The sequence below is a fragment of the Triturus cristatus genome, chromosome 4_1 (genome assembly GCF_964204655.1).
Source record: "Triturus cristatus chromosome 4_1, aTriCri1.1, whole genome shotgun sequence".
NCBI lineage: Eukaryota > Metazoa > Chordata > Amphibia > Caudata > Salamandridae > Triturus > Triturus cristatus.
Window position 1 is genome coordinate 1,174,794,188 of NC_140585.1, and position 26,849 is coordinate 1,174,821,036.

Here is a 26,849-nt window from a genome sequence, read left to right on the forward strand (position 1 = left end):
CCCTAGCTGATGGCACACAGGTCACGCATCCAAGGGACATTGCAGATGCCTCTGCAGGACCTTAGAGCGTATCTATTCCCCATCCATTAATTATACTGAAGAGGACTCACGTCAGCTCCTCTCCGACAGTGACATTCAGACGTTATCCGACACAGAGAGAGACACACTTGATGCAGACCTGAGAGATGAGGAAATTCAGTCAGGGAAGGCGATGGGGCCAAATGGGACCCCCATTGAGTTTTTAAAATTGGCCGCTTCCTAGACAGCCCCTCACCTACGGGCCATGTATAACGAAAGCTACGAAAAAGAAATACTGCTGGAAGATCAACATCTAGCCTCCATAGTAATGCTTCGCAAGCCAGGGAAACCTGTAGATAACTGCGGTTCCTATAGGCCGATCTCCTTAATTAATGTGGAAGCCAAAGTCCTTGCAAAAGTACTTGCCTTGGTTACGGTCATTTCCTCCCTGGTCCACCTGGACCAATCTGGCTTTATGCCAGGAAGGAATACGGCACTTAATATTCGACGACTTCTTAATGTACTCGCACGTCATGAATACATGGAAGAGGATGCAGTGGTGTTGTCACTGGATGCCTCCATGGGATTTGACTCTATCGAGTGGCCATACCTATTTGAAGTCCTTAAAAAACATGGGCTTCGGTCTGAAGTTCTTGGGCTGGGTGAAATTGCTCTACATGGGTATAAAGGGTCAGGTGCGAGTGAACAACTATACATCTCGCACATTCAAACTAATAAGAGGCACCCGACAGGGATGCCCTCTGTCCCCTTTGATTTTCTCTCTCATGCTGGAACCCCTGGTGGCCTGGGTGCGGAGAGATGTCATGGTAAGGGGACTGAGATGGGCGCAGGGTCATGACGACCGAATATCCCTCTATGCAGATGATATCCTGCTTTATCTTGCCTTTCCATATAGATCTATTCACGGGGTTTTAAATATATTCACGAATTTGGGGAAATGCTCCGGGTATGTCATAAATTGGAATAAATCGGTGCTGTTCATCCTCCGGGGTCCGGTTCCTCGGCTCCCCGCGGGTTGTTGTGTGAAGGTGGTCACTGAGGGATTCCAATACTTGGGAATATGCATAACTTCGAACCCCACTATTTTCTACGACCGTAATCTTGCACCCCCATTGTCCCGCCTACGTGCAGATGTGAAACACTGGCGATCCCTGCCGCTTTGATTGGTAGGCCGAGCTGCTCTTTTTAAAATGTTGGCTCTCCCACGCTTTCTCTATGTCCTCCAAAACTGCCCACATCGGGTCCCAGATGCATACTTTTCAGAAATAGAGAGTGCAATTCGGACGCTGCTATGGGACGGTGGGTCTCCTCGCATTGCACTAAAAAAATTGACAAAAGGGTGGTATGATGGAGGCATCGTCTCCCCGGACCTCAGACTCTATTACTGGGCGTCTCAATTAGTCGTAGTGAATCACTGGATCTATCGTTCCCCTTTGGATCCAGCCTATCTTTTAGATGGATACCAAATAGGACGAGAAGGATATTATGGGGCATTATGCTCAAAAGTGAACAAGAAAAGGTACTTCGGGCCCACAGCCCACACGGTGACGATCTGGCATCACGCAAACACCCGTCTGGGATGGTCAGGTGCCCTCACCAGAGCCACGCCCTTATGGTATGCACAGAGATTAGGAAACTTATGTCATCAACCCGGCTTTGATAAATGGGACCTTATAGGAATCTCCACTATTGGAGATATGATTAAAAAAGGTTCGATCATCAGGTTTGAGGAGCTTAGGGAAAGATATCGAATGGCCCAAAGCGAAATGTACAGATACTTGCAAATCAGACACGCCCTCATCACAGCACTACTCAATCTCACAGACATACCTGAGACATCACCGCTGGAAGACAGATTACTGGACGGACCGCTGCACTCCAAAGCTATATCACTGACATATAAAAAGTTATGCAATAATTTACCTGACACGTTTAATAAATTACGAGAGCAATGGCAGAAAGACTTGGTATTCATCAACGATGAGGACTGGCAGACGGCACTCATGTCCCCTAGAGAAGCAGCAATTACTCTTCGTTTCAGGTTAATTCAATTTAAAATTTTACACAGGGCATATCTAACCGGAGTCACTCTGGCTAAGATAGGCGCCAGATCAGACGAACTGTGTCTTCGAGGCTACCAGCACACGGCCACCTTTTACCACACAATCTGGGAATGCCCAGAGGTGCAGAGCTTATGGGAGGGAGCCACGACCCATATTCAGAACGCATTAGGTAAGAAAGTTAACCTCACACTGCGCCTGGGTCTTCTTAATATATGGGAGCCGACTGACCTCGCAGAAGTGGAACAACAACTAACTACACTGGGTTACACCCTTGTTAAGCGTGAGATTGCGAAGGGATGGGGGGCGGTGGTTGCACCTACTTCTACACTGTGGGTGAAAGAACTAGATAAATGCATGATTGCTGAAACAGAAGTATTCTAATCGCGAGAGTGTCCGAAGAAGTGGGATAGGAAATGGGGCAAATGGAATGCTTATCGGGGCAACCTATGTATATCCCCAACGGTGGAGCAAGAAATGCAAAGAAGGGAAGAATGTGATGATGTGATATAATGTTTGTAACTGTTTTCTACCCGCTTACGATGCAGCAGCACTGTATAATCACTTGAACTGTCAACTTGATACTGTATGTGACTTTTATGTTGGAATAATAAAAAGATTTATTAAAAAAAAAAAAGTCATCGACCACCATCGCATACTGACCTTTCCTCCTTGCCATTCTAGGGGTTCTTCAAGCGCACGGTGCAGAACAATAAGCAGTATGCCTGCCTGGAGAACCAAACCTGCTCCATTGACAAGATGCAGCGGAAGCGGTGCCCTGCATGCCGCTTCCAAAAGTGCCTGAGCGTAGGCATGAAGCTCGAAGGTAGGTTATCAGCTACTCTGTTGAATATGACTATCCTGTCCTTCCCAGACACGGAGATGTTTCACAGAGATAACATGTTGCCTGGTATGCACGTTTCACTTTAGACAGATTAGCCCACCTATACTGCTTGTGCTAGGTATGCAAGGCCCCAAAATAGAAGGGATGTGAGCAAGGGGAACCAGGGCCACATATATAGTTAACATGGTTTATGCCAAATTCCATGCCGACATGATGTTGGCTTGGGTGATGCCATGCTCTGAGTAGGGCCGAGACAAAGGGCCTCCTATAGTCCCAACCAGTTTGATGAGGTATGGACAGGGGAGACCAGAGGTCACGTACTCCGCTAAACTGTGTTACACATGATTGCCCATGATGGATACAGTGTGAGCAGCTGAAACTGCGATATCACTAATGAGTGAGTATTTGTCAGAAGATTTTAGGCACACTCATGGTGTCTCTCTTTGCATTACACCAAGGCGTTTTGGCTGTGGTGGCTATATAGTTGAGTGCATAGGTAGAAGGTCTTATTTGTAAGTAGTGTGCATTGTTGAGACTCTGGTCTCTCTGGATAGCCAGTAGGGTGGGAGATGTACCTGTGAGATGTTGGGCTATTCTTTAACAAGTAGTCCTGGTAGGTACTAGGACACAGGTGTCCAGCGTAGGGTCCAGGATGGCCCAATATCGCCAACATTTTTGTAATGACCCTTGGGTCTGTACCTAGCCCTTAATTACCTTCATTGTATTACAAATGTATCTTATGTGGCTATCCTAAAAATAAGCCGTGAATCCGACCTTACTGGACTGTTCTAGGTCAAGGATAAGTGGGTCTTAGAATGCCACAACCACTACGTCACATACTGCCTAACAGAGATTAGCATATGCCAAGATTGGGCATGCAAAAATAGAATTCTTTCTATTAATGCAAAACATTTTTCCTGGCCCTGCATGTAGCTATCATTGCCCCCATTTTGTCTCTGGGCCAGTCCATCTCTAATCAAATCTAAGCGCATAAAGTAAAACAGCCGGTTCATGTGTGCAGCAAGAGGGGAGGCAAGATTTTAATCAAATTTTGGAAAACATTGAAGGGAACCATTAGCCCCAAACTCAAGTACATGTCATGGAAGCCTACATTTCCGACACAAATGCAGCTAATGTACACAGCAATGTCATTCTCTTGCTGGTCAATCACTGTTATACAGTGTTTGACATTTTGCAAACAATCAGTTGGAAAGTGTGAGGTTCTGTCCGGCCCTGCTTTTGCAATTTTGTATCCGAACACATTGATGCATTTCCAAGTCCATTTCTTGTTGAGGTCTAATCGACCTCTGGATCCTCAGCTGACACTGTCCTGGTACAAGTACAAGTGCAGACCGAATGATCATTAAACCAAGAGGCTTGGATTTGATAGTAAATTCATCTAGTAACGATAAATTGATCCTGAAAGAGAAATGTGGTCAGGCACTTAGGAATAGCTTAAATGATTCAAGCTGTATCAATGCTTGTTTATGAAAAAAGTGGAAACAAATGTAAGAAGGAATTTAGCTGAGATCACGCCCAAAGGGCTTTGTTTTACACTATTTATGGATGCCTATAGACTTAGGATGAAAGATTTCAAACTTTGTAGGAGTTTTTGTATGATAGAAAGGAAAGAGCACAGCTCATGGGTTTAGGAAATGTCCCAAAATGTCCACTTTTTAAAAAGCAGTGTTGAAAACGATTCATTTGTCCCATAGTATGTAAAATGAGTCCCTGCCTGATCATACTATTTTCTAATAAAATACCACTATGAACATTAAGCGTGTATGCTTTTTAGCGCGCTAACATATACCAACAGGGGCAGCGCTGGAATGTGACTAATAACATTGTCATCAATCAATCAGTATTTGTAGAGCGCACTACTCACCCGTGAGGGTCTCAAGGTGCTAAGGGGTGGGGGGGGGGCAGCTACTGGCTGAACAGCCGAACAGCCAGGTCTTGAGATGTCTCCTGAAGGTCAGCAGGTCCTGGGTCTGACGCAGGTGGACTGGGAGGGTGTTCCATGTTTTTGCTGCGAGGTGGGAGAATGATCTGACACCGGTGGTTGTTCGGCGGATGCGTGGGACGGTGGCGAGGGCGAGGGCGAGGTCGGCAGAGCGAAGCTGGCGGTTCGGGGTGTAGAAGGGCAGTCATTTGTTGAGGTATGCTGGTCCGGCGTTGTGGAGTGCTTTGTGAGCGTGGGTGAGGAGATTGAAGGTGATCCTCTTGTTGACCGGGAGCCAGTGCAGATCTCTTATGTGGGTGGTGATGTGGCTGTGGTGAGGGAGTCTGAGGATGAGGTATGCGGAGGCGTTCTGTATGCGTTGGAGTCTCTTCTGGAGTGTGGTTGTGGTTCCTGCATAGAGGGCGTTGCTGTAGTCCAGCCTGCTGCTGACGAGTGCTTGGGTGACCGTTCTCCTGGTTTCGGTGGGGATCCATCTGTAGATCTTGCGGCGCATTCAGAGGGTGTTGAAGCAGTAGGAGGGAACAGTGTTGACTTGCTGAGTCATAGAGAGCATAGAGTCCAGAATGAATCCCAGATTGCGTGCATGGTTTGTGGGTGTCGGGGCAGCTCCCAGCGAGGTCGGCCACCAGGAGTCGTCCCATGCGGAGGGGGTGGAGCCAAGGATGAGTTCAATTTTAGTCGGCTGGTCTTCATCCAATCTGCGACGGCCTTCATTCCCTCTTGGAGGTTGGATTTGGTGACAGCCGGGTTTTTAATGAGGGAGAGGATCAGCTGTGTGTCGTCGTGTACGAGACGATGTTGAGGGGGTGTGCTCGGACGATGTTGGCGAGCGGTGCCATGTAGATGTTGAAAAGGGTCGGGCTGAGGGAAGATCCTTGGGGTACACCGCAGGTGATCGTGGTGGCTTCGGAACGGAACGGGGGAGTCAGACTCTCTGGGTTCTGCCGGTGAGGAAGGAGGTGATCCATTCCAGGGTTTTGCCTCGGATCCCTGCGTCATGGAGGCGTGTGCGCAGGGTGTGGTGGCAAACGGTGTCGAAGGCGGCCGAGAGGTCCAGCAGGATGAGTGCCGCGGTTTCGCCCTTGTCCAGTATGGTCCAGATGTCGTCGGTGGCGGCGATGAGGGCGTTCTCTGTGCTGTGGTTGCTGCAGAAGCCGGATTGGGAGGAGTCCAGGATGTTGTTCTCCTCCAGGAAGTGGGTCAGTTGTCTGTTGGCGGTCTTCTCGATGACTTTTGCTGGGAACGGGAGCAGGGAGATGGGTCGGAAGTTCTTGAGGTCCTTTGGTTCCGCCTTGGGTTTCTTGAGGAGGGCGTTGATCTCGGCGTGTCTCCAGCTCTCTGGGAAGGTGGCGGTCTCGAAGGAGCTGTTGATGATCTTTTGGAGTTGGGGTGCGAGGATGTTGCTTGATTTGTTGAAGATGTGGTGGGGGCAGGGGTCGGACGGTGAGCCGAAGTGGATGGTGTCCATGATTTTGATGGTGTCTTTGTCGTTGATGTTGTTCCAGGAGAGCAGAAGGTCGGTGTGGTTGGTGGGTGTTGGGTCTTGGGTTGGGGTGTCGGTTTCTGTCGTCAGCGCCTGGGTGTCGAAGCTGTTGTGGATGTCTGCGATCTTGCGGTAGGTAGCCAGGGAGTCACAGAGTTCTTGTGATGGCGGTACGTCATTGGACCTGGAGCTGGGTGTTGTGTTCAAATAATTATTCCAAGGGCCACACTTACCATTAACCCGCAATATCCATTAAATAAGGAGCAGTTGGCAACGTGGAAGGTTCAAACGTTTATTGTCATCATAGATCTCTATATAGAGGAGCCTCGTCGATCCTCACCCATCAGGTGCGCCGAGGAAGACTGCTGGCTCCTTGACAGTAACACTCTTTTATACATTTATCAGCACAGCATACAAAACCTTATATGTGGAAAAGTACCAGTTAGTCCTGGCGCCCCTAATGAGCTCATGCCTATTTCTAGTTTCGGTTACACATACAAAGGGTTACTATCTTTACAGAGAAGGTCGGAAGGGTGACTCCCTTCTCGTCCCAGGTCTGGAGGAATTCGCCTGATACTCCCTTTTAGCAGATGTGACCTTGCTTCTCAGCAACTCTGTCTGTCTCCTAATTATTACCGTGAAAAGAGAAGGCAGATGGTGTGTAAGAGGACCACGTGACTCCTAAGAGCAGGAGCCGCAATCCAAGATGGAGGCAGTTTGGTTCTCGGCCCTTTTGTCATGCTAAACGTAACGGGGATTTCGATCCTTCCAATGCACAGTGGTTAAGCATACCATCATTAGATATACTGCGCTAATCATACCATAATGACCTGAATACCTCAGAACGGCCCTTTTAGTGCAGTATAACTAATAACGAAGTCAGTCTTCAAAAATGCCCTCATCAATCTGCATTAACTCATGCGTCTCCTTCTGAGTCCGCTGAGCATCGATCCTGGTTTGGTTGGACGGGGGCTTAGGGATGGATCGGCGAACCTGAGTAGCACAATATGCACAACAGGCCGGCCCGCATTGTAGACAAATGCAACAGGTGAAAAGGAATCCTACCACCCCCAAGAGAATCATAAATAACTTCCATCCCCAGGCGGTCACCAAATCCCAGAACCACCCGGACAAGGACCAAGTGCCAGTGTCGGTGTGAATTTCAGAGGCTAGTCGATGCAGTTTCTGGATAGCTAGATGGACGGAAGGGGCGGAGTCAGGTATATATACACAACAGGAACTGCCAATGACCCTACAGGCTCCACCACGATCCGCTAGGATAACGTCTAAAACAAGACGATTTTGAAGGGTCACGAGCCGGGTCGCCTGGAGCTCTACTGTGATATTCGTTAATATCCCTGCAGTAGTGTTAACCACCCCTTCCACCACTCTGGATAACCTCCTAACTTCCTTACTATTGAGGATGGGTCCCCATATGGGCAACGCCCCTTTTATAATATCAACAAAATGTTGTGCTGGAGTGTCAGTTTGATCAGTGGCATCATTACGGGCGACGTCAGCTGTTAGGCTCCGCCGATTTAAGGAATGAGACTTATGATAATCAGAAGGAGCTATGTACACCGGTGGGTAAAGGAAAGACAAGTAACACCTACCCATCCACCCCCTGGGTAACCAGGCGTAGGCGTTTTCACCGCACACAAAATAGACATTGGGAGGGGTGAGTGTAGGGGGGCTACTGTATGTCTGCAACCTATAAGTGTAATTACATCTGCTATATCCTACGAACAAATGCCCCATCCCCTGCACACAGAAAGAGGAGGATGTATTCAATACCGGGACCGGAATGATTTTCTCATTTGAGACATTTCGTTCTTGGAAGTATTTGAAATATTCAGTAAAGTTGAAGGTCATGAAATCTAGTACTTCATCCCTCAGCCAGGTATCATTTTCATGATCGGTATATACATTCATGCAGGCGGTGTTGTCAAGGGTACCATCCGTTCCCTCAGCATTAGGGGTAAAACCTTGGTGTATCTCTATATATGCTAAAATCAAGGCGTAATCCTTCTCAGAGAATCGACGTTCATCTATAGTGTAGTGTTCGTACAACATGGATAACATTTTAAACCAAGCTTCGCAACTACCTAAGTAAGACAGAGGCACTGATATAAACAAATCTTGCTTATGCATCACTGACGGGAGAAGCCCACAGACCCAACAATCAGTAACGTTTGTAGAGCTATGAGTCTGGTGCAGCATTTCGATAAAAGCATTATGTACATATGTCTGTCGGTGTCTTTCTTTATGAGGAGCAAAAGTCTGGAAATGATGTTCCTTAGGGGCAGGAGTAGACATTATCAGGGTATGCACAGGATGACGAAACTCTAAATATCTGAACAAACCTAAGCATAGTACAAACGATACCATCAGTATAAAAATGAAAACAATTTTAACACGTAAGCTCCATGAAGAGAACATTGGCAAATGCGGGGGAACTGCACGGGGCACTATGGGACGCCCGTCTTCAGGGACAAAACGAGCAAAAGGGTACATTTTCCTCACTAAAAGTCCAAATATAATCTCGGGCAAACAAGGGGGGTCTACAAGCAGTCCGTCCTGCCGGAGGGTGCTTCTTTCCTGTGTCCGTTTAGAGCCTCACAGGCAGACTCCTATTGTTCAGAAAAAACAAAAAGGAAAAAGGGTAAAAACTTCTCGCGTTGGAGTCACACTTGACGCAACTCGTGTCGAAAAGAGACCTCCACCTGGGCCCCTGTTCGTCTTATCAATGTCTCTATCTTCGTTCTGAACAGAGCTTTTACTTAAAGTTCCATGCTCTCAACGAGTTCAGTCCAGTGTTCCGACAATCCTCAGGTCTCTGTGGCGGCCTCCAGCTGCACTTGCCGGGGCTAGACCTGGGATTCGTCTATTTCCGGGGCCGCAGGTGATATCGGTCCCGACCAGGGGTTTCAGGATTCGTGAACAAGGTGGGCACAGTGGGGTCAGATGAGGAGCTGGGCTCCCAAACAGATGCTTCACTTTGGACGATTGGGTGGCGACAGAAAGGGGTTTCAACGCCCACAGCACTCTCCCCTCGCCCGTCAACCTCTCTGCGGGTGTCCGGGGAAAGTGGCTCTCCTGTGCTGGGCTCACCTCGAGTCGGCTGACCTTCCTCCTGGTCCAGTTGCTCCCTTGGCAATGGGAGAGGAACTCGCTTAAGATGGGAGATATGGATCCAGTGCTGCTTCCCTTCGACTTTCACCGCTGTTCGCGTGGCCAGGAGCACCTGGTAAGGCCGGGACCAGCGCGGATCCAAACTCGATTTCCGTTGGTAGTTTCGGACCAGGACCCACTGTCCTGGTTCTACGCCGTGTCCAGGACCCTCCGGCAGGGGCTGCAGTGTGGCAGATATCTGTTGATGAATGGAACGAAGATCTTTAGTCAGAGCATACAAGTAGTCAGTCAACATAGGATATTCAATGTCCCTGAAAGATTTGGGCCGGGGTACTCCCCATACGTTGGCAGGTCTGCCGAAAATGACTTCGTAAGGGGAGATACCGCTCCGTGAGTGGGGAGTAGTTCTTACAGACAACAGGGAGGAGATGGGCCATTTTAATCCCGTCGTGTCCTGAAGCTTAGCCAATCGCAGTTTTAAAATTCCATTATATTTTTCAACTAGACCCGCTGACTGGGGATGTCGAGCGGCGTGAAACTTCTGCCGGATGGATAGGCCCTTGCATACATACTTAACTAAGTTAGCATTAAAATGGGTCCCATTGTCGCTCCAAATTACCCGTGGCAACCCATATCGAGGAAAGAACTCTTTTACCAGAGCTTTCGCAGTTGCCAAGGCAGTGTTCTCCTTCGTGGGGTACGCCTCTACCCATTTGCTAAAGGTACAAATCACCACCAGCACGTATTTCAGATTGTTAACTCGCTCTAGCTGTATGTAATCCATTTGGAGTACTTCGAAAGGCAAGGTGGGCGGTGCAAAACTACCTGCTAGGACGGGGATACTAACCCCAGGATTATGTTGGAGACAGATTATACAATGCTGGACCAGGTTCCTAGCTGTCTTGGGGATATTGACATTATACCAAACAGAATCCAATATGGCACAGATGGCCTGAACTCCTACATGCGAAGGTCCGTGTGCCATAGTTACCACCGCATTTACAAAAGCGTTCGGCAGTAACCATCTACACCTCTCTGACAGATCGGTCCAACACCCATTCTCATCAAGCCTCCCCACTTGCTCCTGCCAGTATGTCAGTTCTTCCGGGGTCACCTCTTTCTGCAGCTCTTTCACGCTATCTATGGTGTTATTAAAAACCTCTGTTTCTATCATTCTTGTCACTACAAGCATGGAAGTGGTGTCAGACCGGGCCGTTTCCTTCGCGATCTGGTCTGCAAAGAAATTTCCCCTCCCCACGTCATCAGTGATAACTTTGTGTGCACTGCATTTGACTATAGCCAGGGTCTTGGGCAATGTTAATGCGGCCAATAACCGTTCAACTAGTGGTCCATTCTTTATTCTCTCACCATGGGATGTCAGGAATCCTCTTTCCGCCCACAACCTCCCAAAGCTGTGTGCTACACCGAACGCGTACTGACTGTCGGTGTAGACGTTCAGCCTGATACCTTTTCCTAGTTCGCAAGCCCTGAATAATGCAACCAATTCGGCTGCCTGGGCCGACCGGTATGGTATCTTCGCCGCCTCAACTACCGTTTGTAGAGTAGTGATCGCATAAGCCGCAGCTGTCTTACCATCCGGTAATCTGAAGCATGACCCATCCACATACAACTCCCCTTGGGCATCAGATAGTGGGGTGTCAGTCAGGTCTATCCGACCCTTGGTTTCTTCTTCAGTTCGAAAGATACAATCATGTGTGTCTTGTCCACCGCCTTCCGAAGGGAGGGGTAACAACGTGGCAGGATTCAAATTAACACATCGTTTGATCGTTATGTGAGGTGCAAACAGGGTCAACTCGTACCCTGTAAGACGTGCACTAGTTAAGTGCTGCGTCTGCGTCCTGTTTAATAATACGTCCACAGCATGAGGCACCATCACTGTCAGGTCCGTATTCAGGACTAGCCCTTCCGATTGTCTGATTGCTATGGCAACTGCCGCTACAGCCCTCAGACAACTGGGAAGTGCTCTAGCGACATTGTCCAAAACCGCCGAGAAATATGCACAAGGCCTTTGCTTACCACCAAAGTCTTGTGTCAACACTGAAAGAGAACAACCGTCCACCTCATGCACGTAAAGCACAAAAGGCTTCCGGTAGTCAGGGGTGCCAAGCACAGGAGCAGAGCAAAGAGCAGTTTTCAGAGTGGAAAAAGCATTCTGGCATTCGTCAGTCCACGGTAAAGGTTCATGCACATCCTTCGTAGTTAGATACAGGAAAGGTTTAGTCAAGAGAGAATAGTTAGCAATCCATTGGCGACAGTAGGAGGTTATGCCAAGCAAAGCGCGGACATCACGTTGCGTGCGGGGGACAGGCATGTTAGTTATGGTTGCGATACGCTCAGAAGTCAACCGTCTTCCCTCCTTCGACAGGAGATGACCGAGATAGGTCACCTCCGGTCGACAATATTGAAATTTAGAAAGTGACACCTTGTTACCGTGGGTGGCCAGATGTCGCAGCAGGGTTACCGTGGCGTCGCGACAACCCTGTTCTGTATCAGAAGCCACAAGGAGGTCGTCAACATACTGCAATAAGACATTACCTGGCGGCAATTGCAAAGAGTCCAATACCTTTTTCAGGGCTTGGCTATATATGCTCGGACTTTCGGTGTACCCCTGGGGGGCGCAACAGAATCTAAAGCTGCGGCCTCCTAACGAGAAACCGAACAAATGTCTACTATCTGGATGAATGGGAATACTAAAGAACGCATTCTTTAAATCAATCTCGAGAAAAATGTGGCAGTGGGAGGAATCATCGTTAAGATGGAATTAATGTCCGGCACCACAGGATACTGGGGTACCACAATTTTATTGATTTCTCGTAGGTCAATCACAAATCGATAGGTATTAGCATAATCAGGGGACTGGGGTACAGGGGCTCGTTTAAGAATCGGGAGAATTGGACTGTTGCAGGTATTGGACGCCGTTTCTTCCACCACCCCTGTTTTAATCAGGTCGGAAATAATGGCCAGTAAGGCACGTTCACCTTCGGGGGCTATTTTGTATTGCGGAATCCTTGGCAATCGAGCATTCTGTTTTAAAGTGATGGACACCGGTGGAATTGGTAAGTACCCCACGTCAGTGTCCCCCAGGGCCCAGAGGTTCCTCGGGAGTGTCGCAAGCTCAGGGGGTAAGGAGTCAGTTTTTGCAAAACATTGAATGGAGGGGACAGAGGGATTCCTAATGGTTAGGTAAACTCCATCGGGGGAGCAAAAGATGCGTGCATGTAATCTTTTTAGTATATCCATACCCAGGAAATTTTCCCCACACTGGGAGGTGAGGAGGAAAGGTGATTCAATCGTTACTGGTCCCACAGTAAGGGAAAGTGGGTTTGAAATGGGGCTTACCACTGGAGTTCCAGAGAACCCCACGGACACATTAGTCTGGCCAGACAGAGCAGCCCCCGGGACCAAGGCACGTGAAACAGAACTGTTCATAGCCCCTGTGTCAACCAAAAACTTACCTGATGCCTCCAGCAATTGTGCATGGACATAAGGTCCAGCCTGATCTATCGGGATTGACACATGCCCCTTACTCTGCCCTTGGCTATCCTATGCTTGAGTGTACCCGATGTCTCCCTCCGTCACACATCCGTCATGGTAGTATTGTTTACCCTGACTCTGATCGAAATAATTCTGACTGTTCTCACCTCGTACCGCCTGTTCTTGTCTCGTGTATCCACCTCGATGTCCACTTACTCTACCCCTTCCACGTCCCCTAGAAGCAGCGTTCTGTTCATGCAATAACGGGCATTGAGTTCTCCAATGCCCCTCCTCCTTGCAGAAAGCACATTGATTTATGCCGAGATCCGTTCGCCCAGTCGGGTGCACGGGCCCCGCCCCTCTCGGAACGAAATTCTGTACCCCTCTCCCCCTTCCTCTACCCCTCTCCACCTGCTGTAACAATACTCGTGTTTTCAGATCATAATACTGAGCCATGCTTAATATCGTGGAAGGCGTGGTGGTCGTCCAGGTACTCTCGGCTGCCTGTAGCCTAGCCGATACCTCGGGTAGCAAATTTGTTACAAATCTATTAACAAATAAACGTACACCCCCCTCCGTAGCCAGGTCCTGCCCGCTGAAATCAATAAATACTCCCTCAAACCTTGTGAAGAAATCAGATACACTCTCATCCTTCTTTTGTTTACAGGCCGTCAGTTTGTCCCAATCTACCTTTCTAGGCGGGATCAAGGAATGCATATATGTTATTATTTTTTCAGGTAGAGCCAATATTTCAGGTCGGGGCTTATTCCCCGGCTTGCGATCTCTATCCCAGTTTCTCAGTTGGTCCCATGTCCCACCAAACTCTGTGACATGGTCCTGGTCATGTACCTGGCGCCAAATATCCACCGGTACTAGTAGGGCGAAGAATAATTCAATATCCGCCAACGTCATTACTGCTGACGAGGCGGCTTCGGTCAGTTCTTTATAATAGGCAGTGGGGTTTTTCCTAGGATCAGGCAACTGGCTTTTTAAGGATAATACCTCACTCCGCTTCCAGGGGGTATAGACCCATTGTTCCTGGAACCGGGCATTTACTCCCGGACGGGTAATGACACCGTGGTCATCCACCACTGCAGCCACTTCTGGGTGGAAGATAGGGTGTACCTCCCGCATAGGAAATTGGGAGGATCCGGCGGGAAGGGCGGACTGCAGACGAGTTCTATAAGAGACCAAAGTCTGCACCTTCCCATACACGTCTTCAGGTGTCAGTCGGGATTTGTGAATCTGATCAAGGATATCATACAATATGGCCGGAGCTTTCCCTTCCTGGTGTACCTGTTCCCACACAGAGATGAGACGGTTAGCCATATGTTCCAGGGCATGCTGTTGCATTACCGGTTCGTAGTCTCTCATGGTACTCCAGATATCAGCAAGGGTATAAATAGAATGTCGCATCCACTGGGATGCTTGTGTGGCAATAGCTGCCCTTTCTTCTGTTCCCAAAGCAGAACGAGTGAACAACCTCCTCCCCTCCGCCAGACTGGTCGGATGTACCGGAGTAGTCACAGCTGCTACTGGTGTTGTGCTAGCGGAGGAGGAGGGTAGGACAGAAGGGGAAGACATTGACCCCGTCGGCAGCTGAGGGGTCCCGGCTGCAGCTGTCGAAAATAAATTAGGTAACCGGGCTATAACGTCGGACACAGATGCCGACAACTGGGAGAGGTTTGGCAGGGAGGGAGAGGTAGTATTGGCCGGGGGAGCCGAAGCCGAGGCCCCCAGGGACGTATCTGGGGTCGGGGCCGAGGCTCTTGTCACCTCGGGGTATAGTCTCTGAGGCACATAAGGGGGCGGTGGCCTGGTGTCCAACAAATCCTCTATTTCATCCTCCGCATTCGGGCAGGTCACATAACTTTTATCAACTTTTAGTCTGAATTCACGATTCATGCAATCCAATCCTTTCTCTACTCTTTCTCGGTCATAAGCCATAGCCTTCTGAGTAACACTCTGTCCTGCCTTGGCTCTAGCTACTTTCTCTTCCCTTATTCGCCGCTGCTTAGCCTCCTTCTGCCATGCAATTAGAGCATCGAACATGGCTTGCCTGCTCCGCCTAAAAAACAATTGTTCCTGTAGGAACGCAATTTTCTTTTCATCAAACGAACCAGTCTTGGGCCACCGTAATTCTTCATTACCCTTAGTATACTTATGCCACAGAGTGCAAAACAATAAAGGAGAGATTCCATGCTTGACATACATAAAATGGCTCGGACTGCCTTCTGGTGGGGCGGGTTGGCTCTCAGCTAACCTGGAGTCACTTGTGCGGCAACAACAGCCAAAACAATTCAATTTACTGAAACAGGACATTTTGGTTAGTTTTAGACATATACACATAAAACAACAATCAGACACAACATACAATCAATATCCGAGAACCAAGCCCGTCGACTCTGGTTCACGATCCAGGTTTCAAACTGCACGCGGGGATTCCGGTCACCCTCCTGGCTCACCACTAAGACCGACCCCTCTCCAACAAGGACTTGCCTCGTCGGGAGTATGGCCTGTGGCTACCCAGTCCAGGTCACAGGTCCTTCCACGTGCAATCCGTCTATATTCCTCCGGCGCGCTATCTCTAATCAATCCAATATCATCTGTACGTACTTCGAGTCAGATCATTGTAATGCGAACCTAATCAAACAAGACACCACTCTCCGGTGCGTGTCTTCGAATCAACGAACCGCTGTCCAGCGCGAGCTTCAAACAAATGCAACCAGTGCTCAAGTCAAGACAAATGCATCGTTCTCAACGAATGCTCTTAAAATCGATCAAACAGCACACCGTCCTCGACGCGTGCTTCAACAAAACATAATGCACCGTTACAACGCGTGCGTCAAATCAAATCAATCTATACTCACCGGGTGCACCCAGATACGAATGTTCATTCTCCGCTGCCAACTCCTCCTGGCCAACTTAGTCCATTTTCTGGGTTAAGCCCGTAGGACCCCGGTGAAGGGTGACTAGCAGCAGGGGGCGTACCGAAAAGTCGCGCAGGGTGGGAGAAATCCTCAGGCTCCTTCTCCCGTCGACCGATCAGGACGCCCCCAATCCCACCACCCGAATACGGGGGGGGTTGACCCTGTCACGGGGTCCCTTCGTGGTCGCCAACTGTTGTGTTCAAATAATTATTCCAAGGGCCACACTTACCATTGACCCGCAATATCCATTAAATAAGGAGCAGTTGGCAACGTGGAAGGTTCAAACGTTTATTGTCATCATAGATCTCTATATAGAGGAGCCTCGTCGATCCTCACCCATCAGGTGCGCCGAGGAAGACTGCTGGCTCCTTGACAGTAACACTCTTTTATACATTTATCAGCACAGCATACAAAACCTTATATGTGGAAAAGTACCAGTTAGTCCTGGCGCTCCTAATGAGCTCATGCCTATTTCTAGTTTCGGTTACACATACAAAGGGTTACTATCTTTACAGAGAAGGTCGGAAGGGTGACTCCCTTCTCGTCCCAGGTCTGGAGGAATTCGCCTGATACTCCCTTTTAGCAGATGTGACCTTGCTTCTCAGCAACTCTGTCTGTCTCCTAATTATTACCGTGAAAAGAGAAGGCAGATGGTGTGTAAGAGGACCACGTGACTCCTAAGAGCAGGAGCCGCAATCCAAGATGGAGGCAGTTTGGTTCTCGGCCCTTTTGTCATGCTAAACGTAACGGGGATTTCGATCCTTCCAATGCACAGTGGTTAAGCATACCGTCATTAGATATACTGCGCTAATCATACCATAATGACCTGAATACCTCATGGGGGTGGCGAGTTCTTTCACGATGTTGAAGAGCTCTTTGCTGTTGTGTGCGTTGTTGTCGATGTGTTCCTTGAAGGAGGTTCTTATGGCGGAACGGATGAGTTGGTGGTGTTTGCGTCTGGCGTTCAGGAGGGCTGTGTGGTTGTCTGGTCATTGCGCCATTGCTTCTCGAGTCTTCTGTAGGTGTGCTTGGAGTTCTGGAGGTCAGCGTTGAACCAGATGGCTCTAGTGTCGGTTCGCCTGTTGGAGAAATAAAATTCATGTATTTTATGTAGTTATCCTAAGGGCACTAATAATAAATACAGAAGAAATGTTATGAGATATTGAGCAAATGTATTTAATTACATGACTCATAAAGTTAATTATTGTGTGCGTAGGCTTGCCATTATTGGCCTCCACCCATTTCTTTACTTCCTCTCATCTTTTCTACCATACTAGTTATTTTCTATATCTTCATTGTTTTCATTTTTATGCACAGTTTATGATATTTTGTTATAGAACCTATTTTGCTAGCCAGCATATCAAAGGTATTTTCGTATTTTGTGATGGTACCAGTCTATGTTCGATGGTACACTTCATTTCTTGAATACTTTTATGTAAAACATTTCAAATAAAAAATCATTTGGTATGATGCTGAGCTGAACCTTGCAAAATCTTAATTCTGGAAGCTGTTCTGTGGAAAAAAAGAGGCCAAACTAGTGACAGAGTGGTAAATTTTCAGAAAGCTGGTTCTCTCCCAGAAAAAAATGGTGCAGCAGAGAAGGTCCAATCTTATGTCTTGTGACTCTTGCTCTGCTGTAGCCCTCCGGCGTTTTTCAAAGGCGTTTTAAGATATCTCTCAAATTCACCATGGGCTAGTCTGCCCTTGAGGACAGGCCACGATTCTCAGGTAAGAAGTTCTTGAGTAAGCTGAATTGGTTCAAGTGTCTGTATTAAGAACAAGAACGGCCTAATCTCACATTTCCAGGCCTATGGGTCACCTGAGAGCATTTACAGACTTTACAGAACCTGGTGTCACATGACTAATAGTTTGTTTTTTCCTGATTTCCTTCCTCACCTTCCCTCCCCAAGCTGTTAGGGCGAACCGCATGAGGGGAGGCCGGAACAAGTTTGGACCCCTGTATAGGAAGGACCGGGAGCAGAAGAAGCTGAAGCAAGTATGTGAGCGAACTAGCTGTCTGGTGAAGCAGGAAACAAATGTGCAGCTGGCCCTCAGTGAGCGAATGCTCCCACCATGTTATGACCACCCATCCCTCTCTATTGAGCATCTTGAGACATCTTCCTTTGAGGAGTGCAAAAGAAGCAGTCTTAGTAGCATGCCAACCAACATGTCCCTCATGGCCCATGCCTCCTCTACCACCTACCAAGTTCACAGCCCTTGCCCATTCTATGTGGTCAAGACTGAATTTGCAGATGCTGGGGCTTTTGGCCCAATGGACTGCTTAGCACTCAGCCCCTGTACATTGGTTTCACCATGTGGAATTCCCCCACTGATCCTGGAGCTACTACGGTGTGAGATGGAGGAGCACCATCTACAGAGCCGCGTACTAAGCCATCTCCAGCAAGAGCAGGCCAGCCGGGGGTGGCACGACTGCCTCAACACTTTTGGTATCATGTGCAAGATGGTAGACCAAACCCTTTTCTGCCTGGTGGAGTGGGCACGAGGATGTATCTTCTTCAAGGAATTCCAGGTAAGAGGGCAGCAAAGTGGTAAACAGGAGGTCTAAGTAAAAGGCAGGTTTCAAGAAAAACTGATCTGGGGGAGTAGTGGCCACTTTAGCTGCTTCCTGAGTAACCTGTGGGACTTTCAGGGATGGTAAAGATTGTGGACTTGATGGGTGACTGGAACATATCTGTGAGAAGTAGGATTGGTTTAATAAGCATGGTTTCTAGGAAGAAGGGGCAACTACACATATATAGCTTGGTACTTGTAGGGGTCGTTCTCTTTAGGGCATGGGGCTGTGAGGCAGTGATAACCCATACAGAGAGGAGTTATTCTCTGGGCTGAACTGGAAATGACAATCAGCCCTGATAAAAATGTTCAAGCCAGGCTCACACTGCAGGATGCCATGACTAGAATGGGGCATGGGTGTTGGTTGGGTCGGGGCAGCCCGTCCCGCTATCAATAAACCCTGTAGCCTACAGCCTATAAAAGTTCCAAAATGACGCCTACAGCTCTAGTCACCCATCATTGTGAGAGTGTGAAAGGTCTATGAATAAAGCATCACTGCCAGCCAAAATAGGATAAACATTTGAAAAGCAGGTAGCTATAATGTTAAGCACGAAATCTATGGAAAATATTTGCGAAAGGGAGTAAGATAAGAAAGTTAATGAGTAGAGCGGGAACAGAGTCATGGAAAAGTCAGGAGAAGATGGGAGAAGAGAGGCAGAGTGGTCAAACGGAAGGAAACATACTATAGAGTGTCAAGGCATTTTGCCACAGCAGTGTCACAAAAAGTGATACAAACCAATGCAAAATCTTGATTTAGGATTTACTTTCCAGCACAAATCCTGATTTGTCCTGCAAAGTAGCCCCAAATTATCACAAAGTAGCACTTTGTGCTGGTTTGTGCTACTTTGTGTCAAAGGGCATCCCATGAGTAGCTCAATGGTGTTCCCATGCAACCATCCATGGATTTTGAAGCAAAACCCTACCTACTTAGAAAGGTAGATGGAGAATGGTGACAAAAATGTATATCTCTTTTAGGCAGGCATAATGGTTGAGAAAAGTATTCTTTTCTCAAAAGTGTTCTAGCTTAGCATGGGTGCTGTAATGTACAGCACACAAAGATAGATAGGAACGTTTAAAACTATTTCTAAGCACAGTGTTTTTATCCTGGAAGGGTATCTTTCCAGGTATCCTTCCAGTACAAAACCTATGCTAGTCATCATGCAGACACCCATGCACTACAATGCAAGGGTATGTAAGTGGCGCAATTGTGCCAGCCCAGAAGGAGGCAGCAACAACACTATATCTTAATAGATATGTCACAGTCTTGCTCTCTCCCCTTCCATGCTATGCTGCTTAGTGCAGCAACTTGGTTGGTGAGCCGTGTTGCATTACTTTTTAGTACATTTTGCCCAGAGATCTTCTTACAAAGGATAGGAGGAATGCAAGAGAGGTGAAGAAGAATTTCAAGAGAGAAAAGGAACAATCCTGGTGAGAGGAAGGAACATGAAGAAAAAGGGAGTCAGAAGAAAAGAAGATAAGCAACCAAGAGGGGAAAAAGTGGTAAAGGAAAGAGAGAAAGAGGCATAAGATGTAGAGGAGAAAGGAAGGGTAATGTGGCATCTTTGTTTTTTGATACAATTTAAATGCAATACTCTGCAAACACCTTGCTAATCAAATTAGGCGTGACTATGTGAAATACACCCAGAACATATTGATGCATAATCATATCAAAAAATGAGATTTCTAAAACTACCTAGGGACTGATCATGAATACTGTGATAAATGGGAGAGAGGTGATAAATCCTCACATAGAATTAACCAGTACAGTGTGGTGGGGAACAACCTTTACAACACACCTTTTACAACGCACTACACTTACAACGCATTTTTTACAACGCACAATCCATTACAACGCATGACATTACAACGCATGACACTACAACGCATTTTTAAAAGCTACCTTTACAACGCATTCCATTACAACGCATACTACCATTACAACGCATACCATTACAACGCATAATATTACACTACACTATCCAACACTTACCCTACTGTTGCACCCCCTGGAGTTAGAATAGTAATTTTTACCCCTATACTATCCAACACTTACTCTACTGTTGCACCCCCTGGAGTTAGAATAGTAATTTTTACCCCTATACTATCCAACACTTACCCTACTGTTGCACCCCCCTGGAGTTAGAATAGTAATTTTTACCCCTATACTATCCAACACTTACCCTACTGTTGCACCCCCTGGAGTTAGAATAGTAATTTTTACCCCTATACTATCCAACACTTACGCTACTGTTGCACCCCCTGGAGTTAGAATAGTAATTTTTACCCCTATACTATCCAACACTTACCCTACTGTTGCACCCCCTGGAGTTAGAATAGTAATTGTTACCCCTATACTATCCAACACTTACCCTACTGTTGCACCCCCTGGAGTTAGAATAGTAATTTTTACCCCTATACTATCCAACACTTACCCTACTGTTGCACCCCCTGGAGTTAGAATAGTAATTTTTACCCCTATACTATCCAACACTTACCCTACTGTTGCACCCCCTGGAGTTAGAATAGTAATTTTACCCCTATACTATCCAACACTTACCCTACTGTTGCACCCCCTGGAGTTAGAATAGTAATTTTAACCCCTATACTATCCACCACTTACCCTACTGTTGCACCCCCTGGAGTTAGAATAGTAATTTTAACCCCTATACTATCCAACACTTTCCCTACTGTTGCACCCCCTGGAGTTAGAAAAGTAATTTTTACCCCTATACTATCTAATACTTACCTTAAATGCAATTTAATATTATGCGTTGTAATGGTATGCGTTGTAATGGTAGTATGCGTTGTAATGGAATGCGTTGTAAAGGTAGTTTTTAAAAATGCGTTGTAGTGTCATGCGTTGTAATATCATGCGTTGTAATGGATTGTGCGTTGTAAAAAATGCGTTGTAAGTGCATGCGTTGTAAAAGTGTGCGTTGTAACGACATACATCCCAGTGTGGTATCTCCCCACCACTCCTGTGCCATTCCAAGATAAGGATCCAGCAATGGGGCATAACATGCAGAAAAGGACTTACAGTACCAATTTATTCATCTTTCCACCATACTGGGACAATTTCCACAAATAAATTCTGCCTTTTGAATAGTTTTCTGTGTGATCACATCAATTAAATTTTGAAGCATCAGGAGATTCAGCTGGTTTGAACTGATGCCTGGAGTTGTGTGAGCCAACAAGTTAACAGGGAGAGCCAGGGCTGAGCCAAGGGTCTAGTTTTGTTCTAAGATCTTGTGCCTGAGCCGTCATGAAAATCTTTCTCATGTAAATAATGCAACAAACATATGATAAGGCCTCTTCAAAATGCAAGAAATTGTATTTCTTTAACACGCGATTGTGTTTCACCTTAGTTTATCAGATTATATCACTGCATTGAGAGGCATTTATCGAAAGTGATAGTGTTTACGCATGAACGTAGAAACATTCTTGCGCACCACCCTCTCACAATCAAAAAATGCCACTAGTGAGCTAAGAGGCAAGCGATTTGGGTGCTCTGTATATATGAACTAGATTCTTATTGTACATGGAACAACATTATAATCTATTAAATCAAACACCAGAGTGGGTTTTGTACAGTGCACAACCTGAACTCTCATATTTGAAGATGCTCTCATATATGATAATGAAGAAAAAGGAGGCTTGGTGAAGTAAAATATTTACCTGGGATTACAGCTGGGAAGCAGGATCAAAACCTATTTCTTGTTTCACGTTGCACAATTCAGACACTAGATGTGTATCTCTTTCTCTCTCCTGTTTTTTTAATTCAAAGAGTATGATCTGCTGAGCCTGTACTTCATATACTTGTGAGGCAGTGGGTCCTGTTCTAGAATAGGTGTATATTGCAGCTTTAAGGCCCCATAAAGAGTGGCTGAGCGAGGGTGGATTACTTACAAAGGTCAGTAAACACCTCCAATTACGAGTTTTTCTAGTGAAGATGAAGAATTATGTGTGAAATTGGTCCTTTCTGTGTTGAATTCTGTATGCCTCAGTATTAACTCGGCATTCTTCCCGCTGTAAAATTTTTCAGGTTTTACCTGCTGAAATTTACTTGTGGAAAATTGTAGGGCTGCAGTTATGTCCATGCATCTGGAAATTAAGATCTCTACTTGAAAAGGGGATTGCCAGGCAATCGTTGTTTTATGACACATTCATCATCAGGGCCTTAGTGTCCTATAATAGCCTTTCTATTGGTGGTGCCAGTGCATAACACTAAACTGTGTCACAAAGCTTGCTGTATCTTTGCAAACAGGTTGTCAGTTGATCCCCAGGCTGGAGTATTTGCTCAAAGTCAAACATCAAACATTAGACAAAGTCAATATTTGGCATGCAAGAGGGCACCACTGCCTACTGCTTACTGGATGCACTAACAAGCAGGGTCCAGAGAGATAAAAGGGGCGGTTGCCTGTCAGTAACTGCGTTGAGGTATGGGTGCCACGTTTCAACTCATTCTGGCTGTGAATGAGTAACAGACGTACAAGAAGCAACCCACAGAACTGCCAACACCGCCTTACCCGTTGCTTATATGCACCATGTGACGTGTGAGTGAACTCCCATACACGCTACATCACCTGATGCAAGCTAACACATGGTGTGGGTGGAGACCGATAAGTGAAAGCATGAGTGTTGGTGCTTAGAAGTAGACAGAATCAACTACAAGCCAAATATTGGTCAACTACTCCCATTGAAGGAAAATTCCATTGGCAGGTTTTTAATAGTATCATAGAAATCATACAACCCAGAAGATATGTTTTATACCCTAAATCATCTAAAAGTAAGTCTGCAGTCTAAAAGCAGTGTCGTAGGTGTCACTTTCGTACATAGTTGATCCTTGTGAATAATCTTGGTTTTGTAGGCCTAATACAACCCACTGGGTAAATTGATATTCTCGTAATTTTTCTTCCTACTCCTATAGATCTCGCAATAGTTTAATCAGTGGTCTGCGTGCATAAAGAGTAGAAGTAACGAATGTCGCGGGTAACAGAGAGGCAATGGGGTGATCAGAGGGAATATGGGTGGAGGCAGGGAAGAGAAAAAAAAGAGCAAATTCTCCCATTACTGTTTTGTTGGGCATTCATTAGAGGTAATTGCATTAAAAATCAGATTATACACACATAACTGAGATTTAAGCATATTCTAGTTGATTTATAAAACATAGGCAATTGACATTGCAACACTCCCACATATGTGAGAAGCCAGCACTTTTTAATCACCATAGCCCTCCGGACAAGCGAAGAAATGGTGGGTAAATGCTGCCAGTAGCAACGGAAGGATATGTCTGGCCTGGAATGGTTCACCTGGAAGCACACAGAAGGCGGTGGCGGGTCATATACATTCAGTTACTGTAAGAACATGTGGATATGGGAGTCCTAGCGGAACGTGGGGTAGGCATACATGCCAACCCTCCCGATTCAGGCAAGAGACTATCAATTTCAAGGGAAGCCTCCCGCCTCCCTATTTAGCATTCAAAAACCCTATTCCTCGCCGCGCTACTGCCAACCAGGACTTGTCTAGTGAGACTCATAGTATTCACTGCCGTTAACCTGCTCCTGCAGGCCAGTGCACAGCATTTTTGTCACATGCTCTCTGTCTGCCATAGTGCTTTCACCGTGCTCCTGACGGGTAAAGGGGACAAAACATGTATCTGCATTTTTGATATACGGTTCTGTAGCAGCACACTTTCAAGTGCCATACATGACTACAGGCCCGATTCAGGTCTCGATATAGTCAATGGGAGAAATACATTCTCCCTATTATTTTTCTAAATTCTCCCACTTTCCTCTTCTAAAATGTTGGCATGTATGGGTAGGGGAGCATCGGAATTGAAACAGTGAGAAAGTCCCACCAGCAGATAAGTAGAAGAGAGCTGAACAATAAGATCCGGAGCTGAGGGAAGGGAATGCGGCCTAAGGGATGGATTTGAAACTGGCCTGCCAGGTTCGAATCCCAGCGCGGGCTCAACATCCTGTGATTCTAGGCAAATCGCTTGTACATTAAAATTAAATCTGACCTAATGTAATGTAATCTGGTGCTCATGTAAAGGGCTCCAATGCCCTTGGGCCGAGTTTGCGCTATATAAAACTGCAAAAATAGAAAAAGGGTGATGCAAGGAACATCATTGTGTGGAAAAAACGTGAGACAGAAATGAGAAGTGATGGTCTGATAAGGAGCTGCTGACTGAGCGACAGAAGAATATGTTGGGCAGACGGCCAAACTTAGGTGAGGTACCCATTTCAGGTATGAGTTATTGGAAGGGTGTGGAAACCTGGGATTTACAATTGATTTACATCTACTTCCCACGCAAAAGCATTGCACGTGTAGGAAGAGAAACTAAGTGGAGACTTGCATCTTCCATGTTCATTAACATTCATATAGCACCGCCCTGGACCAGCTCAGGGCAAAGTAAGAAATACAGCTAACTTCTGCTTACAAGCTACTCATTCAGAAAAAAATAGAGGCAAAATTGTACACCAAATCAGTTTCGTGGCCGTGGAGGAATTTGGGGGAAACGCTTACATTAATTTCAGTGAAAATGCTTTTCGGTAAGGTTACAGGATCACTTTTTGGAAGATGTCCCCTTCGGACAAACTGTAACTAGGGACCACAGCTTTTAACAGGTAATCTGCACTTTTTCTACCAAAACATATATCCATTAGGCGTAGGGTGACCAGAATTTTAAAGCCAAAAACCGTGACTTTTCCTGAAAAAAGAAGGTCTAAAACTGTACTTCAACCAAGCGCACAGAATGACAGTGCTCCTTGAATTGCAGAGGAGGCAGTAAGATGATAAAAAAAAAAAGTTTTAAAGCCAGTAGCTTAGCTGTTAACTAAATTCCTTTCTCATAACAGCTGTTAACTATCCCTGCTTTGCAAAACATAAAAAGATACCTCCCGCCGTTTTCAGCCGACCCTCTCTAACAAGCATTTACAATGCAACGGTCTCGGCATTGTTAAAGTTAGAGCTATTGGCATTGCTCATGACAATGCCGTTTCTTTAAATGTTTTAAAAACAAAAACATTAACAAAAATAATGTCATGAGCAATGCCAATAGCTCTAACTTTACCAATGCCGAGACCATTGCATTGTAAATGCTTGTTAAAACGGGCATTCAATGTTTTATGACGTCTGTCACCCGGACACGCCCTCCACTGAAAAGTCAACGTTACTTACAAACGAAACGAAAGTAAGTTATTGTTTGGGGACATAAGCCGATAATTTTTTTTAGGTACACACATGTAACTGTTAAGTCACAGTGTTCTTGCAGCAACAAAAACAGTGGCAAGCACCGGTTTCTGCGACAGATGCACCCAGTGAAAAGGACACAAAAGACCCCAGAATCCCGCCATCGAGAAGATGCGCGTGCTCATCCCGGGACAGAGCCCTGCACCAATCAGGCCCTAGCATGGCTCTGTGCAAAGCCCCCCCCCCCCCCCGCCGTCCCTCAATAGGCGTCCAGGAGACACTGCGGAGTGCTGAATGAACTTTTTTTCGGGCGCCAAGTGTAGATTGCATGCAGCCAGTCACTGCAGGCTCTGGAGTTTGAAACCGTAGTTTGCTCGTTTACCATCATATGGGGACTAGTACTTTAACGATACGTTTCGCAGGGTTCGTGTTCTATAAAACACAAACACTAAACTTTAAAAGAGAGCTAAACCATGTAACGAACAGCCTGAAAGTGGAAAGCCTTAAAAGTGAAATACAGCGGACTGACTATTGACTGACTGCACTCACTTGCCTTACGAACGTTTTCCAGATTATGCCTTGAAACATGTGGCAGTCAGAAATTTCCAGGTGCACACCGGCAAAACTTTCCTAAATATGATTTTCTCACGCATAAGAACACTCCCGTCAATCAATTTAAGGTGAGGGAGCAACGCCGGGACACCACCGCCTTTCTCCGAGGCAGAGAAGAACTGCCTCGGAGAAACGCAGCCTCGGTTTCGGATTCGGGGGCGTGTTTCTTTTTCTCTCCTCTTGCCATTGGCTGGAGGAGAGAAAAACACGCCCTGCGAAAAGCAACGAAAAAACACGCCCCCCGATCCGAAAAGGACGGGGCTTCAACGGAGTGACTGGACCTCTTCTCCAGTGGCTGGCCAGCATTTAAGAGGCCAGCCAATGGAGAACAGGAGAGAAGAGGGGCGGGTGCAAGCCCCTCTTCTCAAAGACATTAAATCTCCGGACTTCCGGTCTGCCGACCGGATGGTCCCGAGACCTAAGGAGCTTAATTTCCTGAAATCTGCTGGGACAGCTGGTGAAAAACCGGGACCGTCCGAGCAAATCCGGGACGCCTGGTCATCCTAATCTGGGATAAATAAATACG

The 26,849-nt window shown here is 46.7% G+C and overlaps 1 protein-coding gene across 1 annotated transcript in view; it reads left to right on the top strand.

The window, feature by feature from the left end:
* The window catches only part of LOC146856289 (nuclear receptor subfamily 5 group A member 2-like), a 66,736-nt gene that overhangs the window by 7,996 nt on the left and 31,891 nt on the right, over window positions 1-26,849 (top strand). The window contains exons 3-4 of the mRNA XM_085654388.1: window positions 2,784-2,925; window positions 17,857-18,476. Of these exons, the coding sequence (XP_085510514.1) occupies window positions 2,784-2,925; window positions 17,857-18,476 (762 nt within the window). The remainder of the gene's footprint in view (window positions 1-2,783; window positions 2,926-17,856; window positions 18,477-26,849) is intronic.